Here is a 14760-nt window from a genome sequence, read left to right on the forward strand (position 1 = left end):
TAGCTATGTTCCCAGATCCCCAATCAGACGAATCCCCAAAATGGTAGGCTCGTTGAGTCGACAATCTAGCCACTCTCACCCATACAAATCAAAGGACCGCCTTCATAGGTAGGAGTTCATAACTCATTCAGGATTCAGGTCACGTTTTCTATGCTCATCCTAGTGAAACATAAATCTCAATTATGAATGGCGTTATATAATGAGACTAGACATTTCGTGATCCGGTCTTATATAAACTCTTTTGTATAGAATACCCTCGCTCACATGTCTCCATATGGGTGATCAGGATTAGAACATTTGTAGCACTTTATAACAATTGTAACATCTATATAACAGGTCTTACTTGTAGTGTCACAAGGATAAGGTATTCAGTCTTATCCAACTACTACAGACCATTTAGGTTATCACTTAAACATGATCCACCTGTATGTCTCTACATATATGTTTAAGCTACAAGATAACCTTGGATGTTATTTTATTGGTTTGTGGTTAATGCAACTAAAAAATTAAAACAAAACATTATATGTTGGGTTTTATGTCCTAAAAACTCGCAGTTTGTAAAATAATAAACATTTTCTATTATCAATATACTTGTTATTGATTTCATAAATTGTATGAAAGTCTAAATCCAATAAACTAAGACCCATGACTATTGTATGAGTACTTGAACTTTATGTGGAGACATAAGAGTGGATCATGTTCGAGTAAATAGTCAAAATGATTTATGGTACATGAATGAGGTTGGGTACCTTATTCTGGTAACACCATTGGATGCGGCCTACTCTGTAATTGTTATAAAAAGTTGTAAAATACTACATACGATGTGATCCTAATATGTACATGTTAAAACATGAGGAGTGAGGCCGTCTTATGCAATGAGTTTGCATAAGATCAGGACCAAGAAATAAGTCACTCTTACTTTATAACGTTGTTTACTATTTAAAATGACTATTTTACTAGATGACCTAGGTAGTTCGATCTTAATCCTAAGCTAACTATGAACTCCTGTTTATTCGGGATTGCCTTTAGATTTGCATACTTGAGGGTTGGCTCAGCAGCGCCGGCTCAATAAGACTCCCATTTCAGGGGTAAGATCAGATAGATAGCGGGGGACATAGGGTGCAAGATAGAGTTCACGCCTGCCCGAATTAGGGATAGGAGAAAGGTTGTTCTCTCAAGTACTAAATCCAGGTCTTGAACAAGGGGCCCCACCCTCTCACGAGGTTGAGAGAGTTTGGTTCAGTGATTGGATCACAGACAAGTTGTTCATTAGAGGATTAGTAGGGATTCGAGGAATAAGACATAATCTCGGGGGTAAAATAGATATTTGACCCAGTTGTTATTACGAACAACCTGTGAAGTGTCGACTTGCTAATTATGGTTAAATCATGTAAACATAATATATCTACAGTGAGAGGTGTGCAACTATGGGCTTTACTGGAGTGACCCATTAGTTAACGAATGGAGATTAATATGGTCTAATGAGTTTAGCCAATTAATCTCGGATCGTTGGAGCCCATGATCTGTAGGTCTGCAAGGTCCCCCTACTAGCTCGTAACGGACTAGCTCTAGAATAGCGTGATAAGTTAATTTGAAACATTCAAATTAGATTTAAGGAAATTAGTAATTATATGTTTAATTTGAGAATTAAACAGAATAGGAGAATTTATATATTTAAATATGATTTAAATATATAAAGATGGATATGTGTTAAAATTAATTTAATATCAATATTAAATTAATTAAATTTTATTTAATAATTTATTTATGAAATTAATTAAATTTTTCATTTTTAAAATAAAAATAGATTTAACAAAATCAAATTTTGATTTTTGAGATAAAATTGAAAAAGAGAAAACAAAAACACACAAATGGAAAAATTGGTTTTTCTATTATCCATCTTTCATGTAGCTCACACATAATGCATCTTCTTGGCCTTGTCTTCTCCAAGCATGAGCTGCAACTCATGCAAGTCTCTCCTCTGCATGTTGATCTGCAATATAGTGAAGAGATTGGAGTGGAAATCGGGCATGCAATCTACAGTGATTTTGAGAGAAATTTCGGTTTGAAGAAAGAGTTTTTCAGCTAGTTTTCTATAGTGAGCATTTCTGCTTCATCCCTTGATTCAAGCTTGTTTTGAGTCCCACGGCTCAATCTAGAGCATCAAGAGAATAGTGGGGAAGATCTTGAGGTGGTCTACAATAAGATTTGAAGAAGATGGCAGCTGGCGAATGAGCTTTGAAGAAGTTCTACAAGAGGTATTTCGTGAAACTCACTTGTTTTTCTGTAAGAGCATGCTTTATATTTTGCCAAAATTAGTGAATTTGAGTGCTTAGATGATCCTTGTGCTTCCGCTAATGCTGATACAATCCTACATCATATATTTTATTAAATAAATAAATTTTTTGTACAATACAATTATAAACTATAGAACTCTACAAGATTTAGGACATCAATCTAAACAATCTCTCACTTGACACTAGAAGAAATTCGGGCTTTAATGTCGGTTGGCAACCAACATTAAAGATAGTGTTATTAAGTCCTTTAATGTCGGTTGCCTTTAATATCAATTTTAAACCGACATTAAAGGGCTTCAATAACACCAATAACATAGGCTTCAATGTCGGTTGCAACCGCATTGAAGGTCTTTAATGTCGGTTGCAACCGACATTAAAGGTCTTTAGTGATTAAAGCCTGTTGGTTGCAACCGACATTAAAGCTTGTTTTTTTATTCTTAACCGACATTGAAGCCCGAATCTGTCTGTTTTATCAATTATTGTCTGTTTTTTAAAGTTCCCTTACCAAATCCATTTTTTTGGTAAAAAAGTATAACATGACACATCATCATCGAACACTATAGCTATGACATATTATTCATGTATGGATTGTAAATATATTACATTTAATCCACAAATTCTGCTATAGAATTATAATTTAAAAGGCGTACAATAATTCAGGCCTTGAAAACACAAATTACAAGTAATACAAAAATTATGATTTTACAAATATTATGAGTTTACTGTGTACCACCAGCTACTTCTCCTTGATCTGATTTCTCAACGTTTTGAGTTTCCTTGCCTCTTTCTTCTGCATCCTTGCTTTCAAGTTTTGTGCTACTTGCATTACCCCTTCCCTCGGATGTATTCCCTTTGTCCCATTTGTCACTCTTTTCCTTTTTATCTATGTCAGTCTGCCTGGTTGACACAGAGTGTTGCTCTTTTTCAAGCTTATCAATGCTTTTAGTATCTTTTGTTGATTCCATTTCTTTGACTACGAAAATAAATAGCAAGGGGATATTAACATTTTAGTAGTAAATATAATAAAGTCAATAGTGTATTTTAAGTAGATAAGCAACAGAAAAGTAGGGGATGTTAACATTTTAGTAGTAAATAATAAAGTCAATAGTGTCTTTTTAAGTAGATAAGCAAAAGAAAAAGTACCTTCCTTCCCTTCCTTGGATATCTGAGATTTCAACTTTTTATATTAGTGCATAATATAAAAGAGAAATCTTGGGTCTACGAACTTTTATATTTGAAAAGGCACACAATACCAAATCTTTGAACAACAGGACTTGAAAGGAATTAATGAATGTTCAATGAAAGAAAAGGTAAGTTGTATATACAGATTTCAGTCATTCATATATAAGAAATTCATAATATTAATTCATGCTTGGCAATCTCTTCGTCCTATCAAAAGTTCGTCTCAATAATGACACAACAGCTGGAATATCATCCTCATCTTTTAGAAAGTTCCGGTCCAAGTTGTATTACGCATGGCACATTTAAAAACTTGTTTTTCATTAACATGTAACAGCTAACAGCCATAAGCTATTCAAATAAAAAAGCAGAAGAATAATAATATGCCTCAATGTTCATGAAAGCTTCTACTTAGAACAAAACAATAGAAACACAAACCTCCTTTTTTGGTGCAACATGGCGCTCTCGATCAGCAATAACCCTTTTGTGTGCAAGCCATTGTTCCTTCCACGCATTTAGTGAAGGGAAACAATCAGACAATCAGATTGAACCAAGTTTCATAATCACAACAACCATCGAATCATACGTTTTTTGAAAATATATATGGTAAATAAACCCAATACATCTAGAAGCTATGACAGGTTAACTACTTATCCAGTTTTAATGAAGGCTATATTTAGACCCATTCAATCTTGTATAGCACATTAAACTATTTAAGGTTCAGGATCAACCTGAATGTAATGGACATACTGTAACCATATACCTTTCATGTTTTTTTTGTAACAGAAAAGTAATTATATTATCAGCAATTCTGAAATAGGTGCATAAGGGTAGAACCTGATAGCAATCTCTCCTTGTTCAGAAACCAGAGTTGCCAGCTGGTTGAAGATATTGCTCAATTCATGAATGGTGGATTCAACATTTTGAAGAGCTTCAGCTCTGCTCTACATGTAAGTATCTTATAATGGAACCATCTGTTGCTGTTGCTGCTACTGCTGCTGCAACAACAGTTGACCATCCCCATCCACCTACTTCCTGTAAATTTACAAGCAACATAATTTTCATTTCACCACATGATAATAATTTAATTAAGTTTGACAGGATCACAGGAAAGTAGATACCAGCATGACCAAAGAAAAGGATCAAAAGCAAAGAAGCAATACAGCACAACATAATTTTTTAAATATAGGAGCTCATGTGCACTTTCATTAAAAACAAGGATAACAGACCCCCCAGCTTCAGCATGACCAAAGAAATTTTAATTACTTGAAATTTTGGCACAGAAGGTTACCTCAGCTACTTGAATTGTTGCCTTTCGCTCCTCTACTTGCGTAACTCTTCCAACCCAAACAAATATTTCAACACCACAGTCCAGGAGATAACACTTATTATTTTCCAGTATGCTAAGCTAACAACTACCCACATCCAAATTGCTAGATTTCTGTGCCAATGAGAAGTCCCTCATTGACAGAGGGAAGATTTGAGTTTGCAAGTTCATAAATTTCAATTGTGGAATCCTTTCTTCCAAGAGGAACATCCCAGTAAGGGCTACCCACCTACAAAGCAAACAATTCCATCATTAGCATTTTGACACTCATCAATGATTTTAGATCCAGAATATAATTTTTAAGAAGTAAGAATAATGATATGTTTCCATAATTCCCTCCTCATTTAATAACCATTTAGGCCTTGGTTGGTAACTATTTAGTTTTTTATTTTTAATTTTTTAAAAATAAGCCTACAGACACCCCTTCCACCTCTAGATTTCTTGTTTTGTCATCTACTTCTTACACATATTTTTAAAAATTAACCCAAATTTTGAAAACTAAAAAAAGTAGTTTTTATAAACTTGTTTTTGTTTGTAGAATTTGGTTAAGAATTCAACTCTTGTACTGAAGAAAAATGCAAACTAGGGTAAGAAAATGAGAGAATATAAGCTTAATTTTCAAAAACTAAAATTAAAAAACAAGATGGTTACCAAACGAGGTCTTAGTTTTTTTTGTTTTTGAAGATTAAGCTTAGAAGCACTATTTTCACAAATAAGTTTCTTTGTCCGTTTATCCCCTTTCTTTGTTTTTGTTCTTAGAACTTGACTAAGAATTCAAGTGTTTCTTTAAGAAATGTGAAAATCATAACGGATTTGGGAGAACATGCATAAAGTTCAGAAAACAAAAAACAAGAAATGCAATTGAAAGCTTAAATTTTGGGATAATAATTACCAGAATCACTGTATCCCTGGCTGCAATAGTGACTATATCTGCATAAGAAACAATTCCAGGACATTCTGATTCAAGGTTGTTCTTAATCCTATCAATGATTTTAAAGCCTTTGAAGGAATGTATGTTGATGGAAGCCTTTTTCTCTCCCTGTAATGTTATGTTGTCATCTAGCAGAACCGACTCGTCGCACCCCTAATTCAAATCCTAACAATTGTGAGTTCGGTTCACATGAATATCATGCCTATATTTTCAATTCGATAAGATAAAAACAAGATAAAAATCAATACATCCACCTATGAGCTTCTTTGTTTTATAATCCACTTTTTCATAAAATTTTTCAAAATTCAAGCCAAGTTTTGAGAGAGAAAAAGTCACAGAATTCTAGTTTCAGACTTCATTATTCTTGAGCTTCAAGATTTGTGTCTATTTGATTCCTAAACCTTCAAAATTATAAATTTCATCCTGGAGCATTGGAATCTTTTAAAATCACAAATATACTAAACTCAAAATTGAAAATTCAAAGTTTCATAAGATACCATATTCAAACTTATATCTAATAGATCAATTAGTTTTTAATATATTTTGAATTTATCAAGGACCTATAAGACACAAAATTGAAGGATTAGGACTTGTTAAGCACAAATTAAAAGTTTAGGAACTTATAATCACTTTAAAAATTTAGCGACCAAATAGCCACAAACTTCAAAATTTAGAAACTAAACTTTACAAAAAAGTATTATAACAAACAAACAATTACCTTACATATTTTTGTTCTCTTTTTCAAAAAAAAAAGAAAACAACAAACAAACAAGAGCTAAGACTCCAAAAATCCAAAACAAGAACGTTATCAAATAAGCCTGGCTTCACGAAAGCTAAGTTTCATTAAAAAGTAAAATCAAGAGTGAGGCCATAAACTTGAAACAAGCTCTGATTTAAAGAAGCAAGACAATTTCAATATAATAAAGAAAGGTACCAAAACAAAAAGTGAATTAAAGGATGAAATGAACCTGAATAAAGCAGTCGTGAAAGTGCAATCGGACAACAAAAGCTGCATTGCATGGTTCAGAAAGCACAGCATACTCCATTTCTTTCCTTACAACCTGCAACACATTGGGACAAGTTTTGGCATAATAATCCAATGTCAATCGGGGCTCCCCTATTTCAAACAAGTTGTGGCTCACAACAAAGAAAACAGAAAGCATTATGAACGAACGATTATGAAGAGTTGAATAGCCTAAACAATTATCCACATGCTCATCATTATCAAGAATGTCAGGTGTCTAAAGAAATTGTTTTGCATTGAAGAATAAAATAAAATAAATGATATACGAAACCAAAGAAGGCATTACACTCCGACTATAGCCAAAATCCAAACATATACATTTCAAATATCATTTGGAAGGAGATATTTCCATTAATAGTCCATATTGAAGAAAATCAAATGCATTTGTATAACAGAGTACCTTTTCCCACCATCCTCAAACCATTTATCCTTTTGTTCATTGTTGGATTTACTTCCTGAAGTCCAAATGGAAAAATCTCCAAATAAAGCAAAATAAATAAGAGAAATGAGAATAACAGGGAAAAAAATAAGACACAAACACACACACACACAAACATACCAAATTCAAGGGAGTTAATTCTTTCTCTAGATTGACAATTTTTATCTTCAAAAACAATAGGTTTGGATTCTTTCAACCTCTCGCCCGCTTCCTTCATGACAATGCCAGTAAAGATCAAATTCACTAACCATAAAGTCAAGAACATACGAGAGATACCAAGGGAGCGGATGATTTAACTGATATATAAGAGTATCTATTCAATTGAGTTAAGTGCTTCAACATCTCTCCGCTTCTGCAAAGAACAACATTATAAGAGGGAAAACAAAAAGAACTGCCTTGAATCTTCTTAAAACATTCATATTGTACAAGGCTTTTTTTAGATTCACTAAACAGTGCAAAAGAAATATATGGTAAAGTCAGTTGCTTACAATGAAAGTGTAGTTGAGGGTTATTTTCTGCAATACTTCCACTTTCAAAGTCAATACCAAAAGGGAGGAATTGTTTCTTTCCTTGATTCTTGTGGGAAATAGAATTAAATGGTTTCCAATATCTATTGTTTCCAACTATAGCCATTCATAATACCTATGCACACAAAGCAACATTAAACACATACAAGGCAAGTATATTCAGCCAAAAATCTATAGAAAAAGAGGTCAACACTTGCAGTAGTTGGAGCTCTGAAGTGCTGGATGGTACTTGGCATTTTCTTCTAGTGAAAGGACAAAACTCCAATCAAGTGTATCCAAACACAATATTTAGGGGTCATGACCCAATTTCCAGCCTTAATATAGAATCCAAAAAGTTTATAAAATCTTAAGAACTTGTCAAAACACTTGAAACAATCTTTTAATACTGCAAACAGTTTGCTTCCAAACTCAAAATTCTTCTAAACCTCAAATCTATAATCCATACATTATAGGTAGTTCAAGATTAGGCCAAAATCTTAGTAGGTATTCAAAAGCAAACAAGAAAGTCAAATAGAAACTCAATAAACTCTCACCCACAATAGAATCGGTGGAAACTCAAAGAACGGTGCAACCATAGATCCACAGATCTGTGCGGTAGTGAGGGAGATTCAAAAGAGAGAAAGAGTGAAAAGCTGAGAGAAGGAGAGAAAGACAAAAACCTATTATTTGAGGTAGGCAATGATTGACAATCCACAGCGTTCGAAGGTATGGATGGGAGGCATACGAGCAGCAAAGGTGAGCAAAGAAGTTCCATATGAACACAGCCATGTGTGAGGGAACTCATGAGGGAGAGAGGAAAACACCCACTAAAATCTACTGCAATCGACAACAGTGACGAACGAAGACCTGCAGATGATCGATGAAGGTGGCGACGTAGATGTGGCCGATACGCTTATGTAGTTGAGGGAGATGAAAACGATAAGAGTCGTACGTTAAAGAAATCACGAGAGAGAAGGGAGTTGTACGGCTAGAGTTGAAGTTTTCTCTTTCTTTTCGTTTTCCTATATATACCAAACCCTAAAATTTGAGAGGGTAGCAAAAAATTGAAGGAGGGAAACGAAAAGTGAAAACTGATGGGGAAACAATAAGTATAGTTAGCCCCATCTTTAATGTTGGTTTAGAACCGATATTAAAGATCCGCTTTTTTATTTTTTAAGAAATCGACATTGTACATTCACTTTAGTTTTTTCCAACCGACATTAAAGCCCAAAATTCTTGTAGTGTGACCTAAATCTAGTGAGGTGTACAATATATAAGTCAAACTATTACACAAAGTACACAAACAATAAATTAGAGCATAACACACCCAGTACAAATCTCCCACTTGCCCTAATCTAATCATGGCCTATCTGATAGACCCATACTCTGCAGGTGAGAGCTTTTATAAATGGATCAGCAATGTTATGCTCAGAAGCTTTCTGCATGAAGATCACGTCCCCTCGATGCACAATCTCTCAGATGAAATGATACTTCCACTCTATGTGCTTCTTGCGATTGTGACTTCTAGGCTCTCAAAAATTAGCCACAGCACCACTACTATCACAATAAAGTATGATGGGCTTTAACATGTCTGGAACGACTTCCAAATCAGTCAGAAATTTCTTGAGAAAAACAGCTTCACAAGATGCTACATACTCAGCCTCCATGGTGGAGTCAGCAATACACCCTTGCTTGGTGCTTCTCTAGACTATTACTCCTCTGTTAAGAGTGAATACTGATCTTGATGTGGATTTTTTGTTTTATCATCGAGGGGACGTGATCTTCATGTAGCAATAATGAACTCCATGTAGGAAAGTATTATTTTAGCATATTTGTCATGCTTATTTTTTGTTTTTTTCTTAATGGGTAAACAAGTTACACTTTACTATTGTTGATTTCAATCTATTATTAGAATTGTAAAACATCTCCATATTTTACATATTATTCTGAATTTGTTTTTAACATATTTATTCATTGTGCCTTTGTTTCTATTTTACTACTGTTTTCATATGTTTAAAGTTCATGACCATTGCTTGTATTATTATTGCCTAATTAGTGGCATTTATTATTTCAATGATCTATGAAGTTTAATGTCAACTTATCTTGCTTATATATATTTGTTACATTGAGAATAGCTAAAATGCAAGCTCATGAATTTAAAGGTAATTAAAGGTTTAATAATTGTGTTTACATAACTTTGTCGATTATTAATTAACCACATATTTTTAAGTTGTTTTGAGAGTCAAAATGATAGTTATGTACTTTTATATAGTTTTGATATTCAGTTGTGGTTTTGGAAACCAATTAGATGCTAATTCACTTTTTATGTAGGTAGATGAAGATCAAAGATGGAAGCTCAATTCCATGATGTTGTAATCCTCAAAACTTGATGAATTTTGTATTTTGTGCATATTGTATGGTTGAAAATTACATTTGATGTACTTTTTGTATTATTGGATACTTTTTTTTGTTTCTAATGTAAATTGATTACTAAATTTCAATAATGAAAGGAAGTCATTGTAATTAATGCATACATTGTGAATTATTTCATATGTCTATTTAACTTAAAACGAGTGTTTGTAATGTAAATGGACATAATTTCAATGTTATTTGTTATAACATAAGATTAAAGCTATATATATGATATAATATCCTTAAAAATGGTTATCATATGTCAAATAAAGCATTAAGAAAAGGCTATTATATAATAGAGATAGCATTGAGAGCAAGCTATTAAATGTTAAAGATAGCTTTAATGATTAATGCTATTGAATGTTTTCATATCCATGTATATATGCTATATCTCCATACTCTATTATAGCATCCATTATAGCTCTACAAAAAGGCTATAAAAAGTCCCAAACTTTTAATAACATGGGCTATTAGGACCTTCGAAAAAGGTTATTTAAGGTCTTTTATAGCATTTTTCATTAGCTATTGTATCCATTATTTCTTGTAGGGGGTGTTGACAAGCAAGGAGAGTTGGGTTGAATTGGTATTTTTTACCAACCCAATGTTTGACAACCAACTTTAAATATTGGTGGGGTTAAGTTGGTTATTTTACCAACTCACCCCAACTCTCCCAAATTCTCTCTCCCTCCAATGTTTTTAATGGCTCCACCCATCGATCTCCGTTGGCGATTACTGCTACCACATTCCCTGACATACTTCGATGAGGTGATGACCACCTTCAGATGGCCAACTCCGACAACCAACTCCGAGTTCCAACAACCACCTCCAACGACACACCGACAACCAATTCTGACAACCACCTTGGTAAAAAAAAAAAAAAAAAATCTCTGACTTCCATATTCGAATGACCAATTTCGACAAAGAACTTCGGGCTCCACCAACCACCTCCAACAAAAACTCTAGCGACTAACTCCAATGACTACCTTCGCACAAGCAACTTCGACGACATACTCTGCCTACCACCTTCGTGTGCCCAACTTCGACGACCACTGATAAAAATAAAATGGTGGGTTTAATTACCCACCATTTTATCACCCTCACTCTCACCTGTTTTCCCACGCATTTTTCATTACTCTCTCAAGTCTCTCAATTACTCTGTCGTTTTTCTCTCTCTCATGCTCTCTTCACATTTACTCATCTTCTCTCATTTTCTTATTTCTTTCACCGTCTGGTTCATCTTTCTCATTTTCTCTCTTCTTTCTCTATTTGGCTCGTATGGATTTTGTTTTCTCTTTTCTTTCTCAACTCCTCCTTTCTCTTTTATTATTTTCTATCTATGGCTGTTCTTTTAGATCTAATTTTTTTTCTTCTTCTATTTCACATTTTTCTTAGATCTAAAAAATATTACATACAACGTCCTGTTATTGTTTCACTAAACAAAAGTTCAACGATATGCTTTAAACAACCTATCCCTTGATGTTTTCAAATAGTACATAATTCTAATAAGATAGTGGAGTATAAAATTTTGGGTCAAGTTGTTTTTTTTTAAAAAAAAATTGTTTGTACACTGATGCAACATAATAGTAAAAAAAATAGACATTGATATTTCTAGAATCATTTCACCGATTTTAGAAAAAGGTAAATCCATATTCCACAAATTGGTCAAAAAAGACGATGTAATAGTTGGTTTTATGATTTAAATTGTAAGATTTTGGTTTTTTTAAGATTAACATTTAAGTGTCATCCCTTCTATCTAAAATAATGTCAATAGTTTCATTTGATTGCACTAATCCATACAGTTTTTTTTTTTTTAATTTTTACGGTAATTAATGATTAAGTTAAGTTTTGAATGGAATAATCACTTCGATTTAAATGTTAAAAAATTGAATTCAAAAATTGATGTTCTGTATATGAATACTTTGTAAAAAATTTGTTATGATTTGAGAATGGAAAAGAATTAAAAGTTTTTTGTTTTTATCTTAGAAAAGTTAGAAAAATATGTGTACAGTTGAAAATTAAAATCAACAATAGCAAAAAAAAAAAAAAATCAATTTATTTACAAAAATAGCACCAGATACTTCAACTCAACTCAACTTAACTCTACATCCAAACACAGACAATAATTACCAATTCAACTCAACTCTGCACACTAAACACAGACAATATAACTCTCCAGATAATTTAATTCTCTGAATAATAATTACCAACTCAACTCAAGTCAACTCTCTGCTTTTATCATGTGTCAAAAATGCTCCCATGGTGTCACTCGAGATTTAGGTCATGTTACCTATGGTCATCCTGGTGAAATGTAAGTCTCAATTATGAATGGTGTTATATAGTGAGACTAGACATTTCATAGTCCGGTCTTATACAAATTTCTTTGTATAGAATACCCCCGCTCACATGTCTCTACATGAATGATCCAAATTAATTCATTTGTAGCACATTACAACAATTGTAACATCTATAAAGCAGGTCGTACTCTTAGTGTCATAAGGATAAGGTATCTAGCCTTATCCATCTACTACAAACCATTTAGGTTACCACTTACACATGATCTACCAGTATGTCTCTAGATACATGTTTAAGTTACAAGATAACCTTAGATGTTAGTTTATTGGTTTGTGGTTAATGCAACTAAAAATTTGAAATAAAACATCATATATTTTATTAAATAAACAAGTTGTTTGTACAATACAATTACAAACTATAGGACCCTACGAGATTTAGGGCATCAACCCCAATAATCGAACCCTTGAAGAATTATTTTTCACGTTTATCCTCTCTACCAAATCATGAACTTGAAACCACCCCACAATAGACACCACCACTTGATTTCCTCTTTATTCTCTAGAATGAGAATCCAGGAGTGTGTGGGTTCTGACTTTTTGGTGAGAGAAAGAATTAAAAGAGATTTGAGAGATATGGATAGATCCATAATTACAGAACTCTTTCTGTAAAACCTCAAGGAGGAAGAAAATAATGAATCATAATTCAACCAACCTAACACGTAGTAGAGAGAAAAAGAGGGAAGGAGTTACAACTACAAATGGGTCAAATTACCGTTTTACCCATGTAGTTACATCTAACTCCTTCAGTACCACTGATCCCTCTAATGAACAAACAATTTATAGTCCAACTATAAACTAACACCTTTAGGGCTAGTGAGAGGTTGAGACCTTAATGTTCAAGCTCCAGAATAAGCTATTAAAGGAGCAATATATTTACTTCCCCTAAAGACGGGAAAGAGTGAATTCCATCTTATGTAATTGTGTTCCCAGCTCCCTACTCTGACATATACCAAAATGGTAGGCTTACTGATTCAGCTAATATAGCCATTTTCACTCATACAAATCAAAGTATTTCCCTCATAAACAAGAAGATTCACAACTCACTCAGGATTAAGATCGAGTCACCTATGGTCATCCTAGTATATAGATACATTATATTATAAAGTTAATGTTGAATTAGATTCAAAATTAAACTATATAATATGAAAGAATAATATATTTGAATCAGATTCAAATATTAAATAAGATGAATGTGATTCATATTAAAACTATAGGTTAAAATTTAATATGAATAAGATTTATATTTAATCTATAGATTATGAAAGAGAAATACATTTGAATATGATTCAAATATAATACTAATTAAATATATGATATTTAATTAATTAATATTTATTAAATTAAATCAAATCAAATATGATTTAATTTAACTTTAGTTAATTTTTAACTCCTCATGGTTAAGGGGAGTTAAAAGTGAGTTAAAAGAGAAGTTAATTAACTTTTCCTCACTCCTTCATTAAAATAAAATAAGGTATTCTATTTTGAAGTATGGTTTTTTATTCTCTCAATGGATCAATAGAAAAATTATTACTCGACTCTAAAAAACACATAATTTAGAGATAAAGTTTCTCTATTTTTTCTTCTTCCTTTATTTTTCTCAAAGGGAGTTCCCACAAACCCAGTTCTTGTTGGAGAATAGCAAGAAAGATCTTTGTGGTGGTGTTCTATTCAAGATCCAAGAAGATTGAAAAGTTCGTGAATAATTGGAGAAGTTTGAACAATTGTCTTCAAAGGTAGTATTTTCTTTTCCCTTGAAATTCTTCACAAATTGAAAAGCATTTTGTACTTTATCCCATGTTTATATTGTTCTCTCTTTTTTTCCAAATCAAATTTCAATGGCACAAGATGTTCACACGCTTCCACATTGGGATTCGATCCCTTCAAATGGATATATCTATAAAATTTGTAGTTAGATGTGTCAGTTTAGAGGTGTAAGTTAAAATATTTTCATATATTATTATGTAGAAACCCCAATAACACAAATAAATAAATTATAGATTTTGTTGTAGCTTTTAAAATAATTGTTGGCAACTATGTTTTTAGAAAAATCAATGTGAAAAAGTGTTTGATAAATTTCAGCTTAAACTTGAAAAATCCATGTTAGAGTGTTTAGTAAATAAATATAAAAACATTTTGTTTTAGATATAATAACTAAAATAGATTTATAATCAACTTTTTTCTTTAATTTTTTTGTAATTTAAAATTTTAAATAATTGTTTCATATAATAAATTTTCTTTGTTGTAGATTACTTTTTAAATGTTAAGAAAAATAGCTTTATTTTTTAAAAAATCAA

General features: G+C 32.4%; 1 protein-coding gene across 1 annotated transcript in view; it reads right to left on the reverse strand.

Moving 5' to 3' along the window:
* Positions 1-4909: 4909 nt before the first annotated feature.
* LOC120076232 (peroxidase 11-like) overlaps positions 4910-14760 on the reverse strand; it is a 30487-nt gene continuing 20636 nt past the window's right edge. Inside the window, exons 4-7 of the mRNA XM_039029996.1 lie at positions 7159-7213; positions 6703-6929; positions 5696-5887; positions 4910-5032 (exon numbers count right to left, since the gene is read on the reverse strand). Coding sequence (XP_038885924.1) covers positions 4910-5032; positions 5696-5887; positions 6703-6929; positions 7159-7213 — 597 coding nt within the window. The remainder of the gene's footprint in view (positions 5033-5695; positions 5888-6702; positions 6930-7158; positions 7214-14760) is intronic.

The sequence above is a fragment of the Benincasa hispida genome, chromosome 4 (genome assembly GCF_009727055.1).
Source record: "Benincasa hispida cultivar B227 chromosome 4, ASM972705v1, whole genome shotgun sequence".
Taxonomy (NCBI): Eukaryota; Viridiplantae; Streptophyta; class Magnoliopsida; order Cucurbitales; family Cucurbitaceae; genus Benincasa; species Benincasa hispida.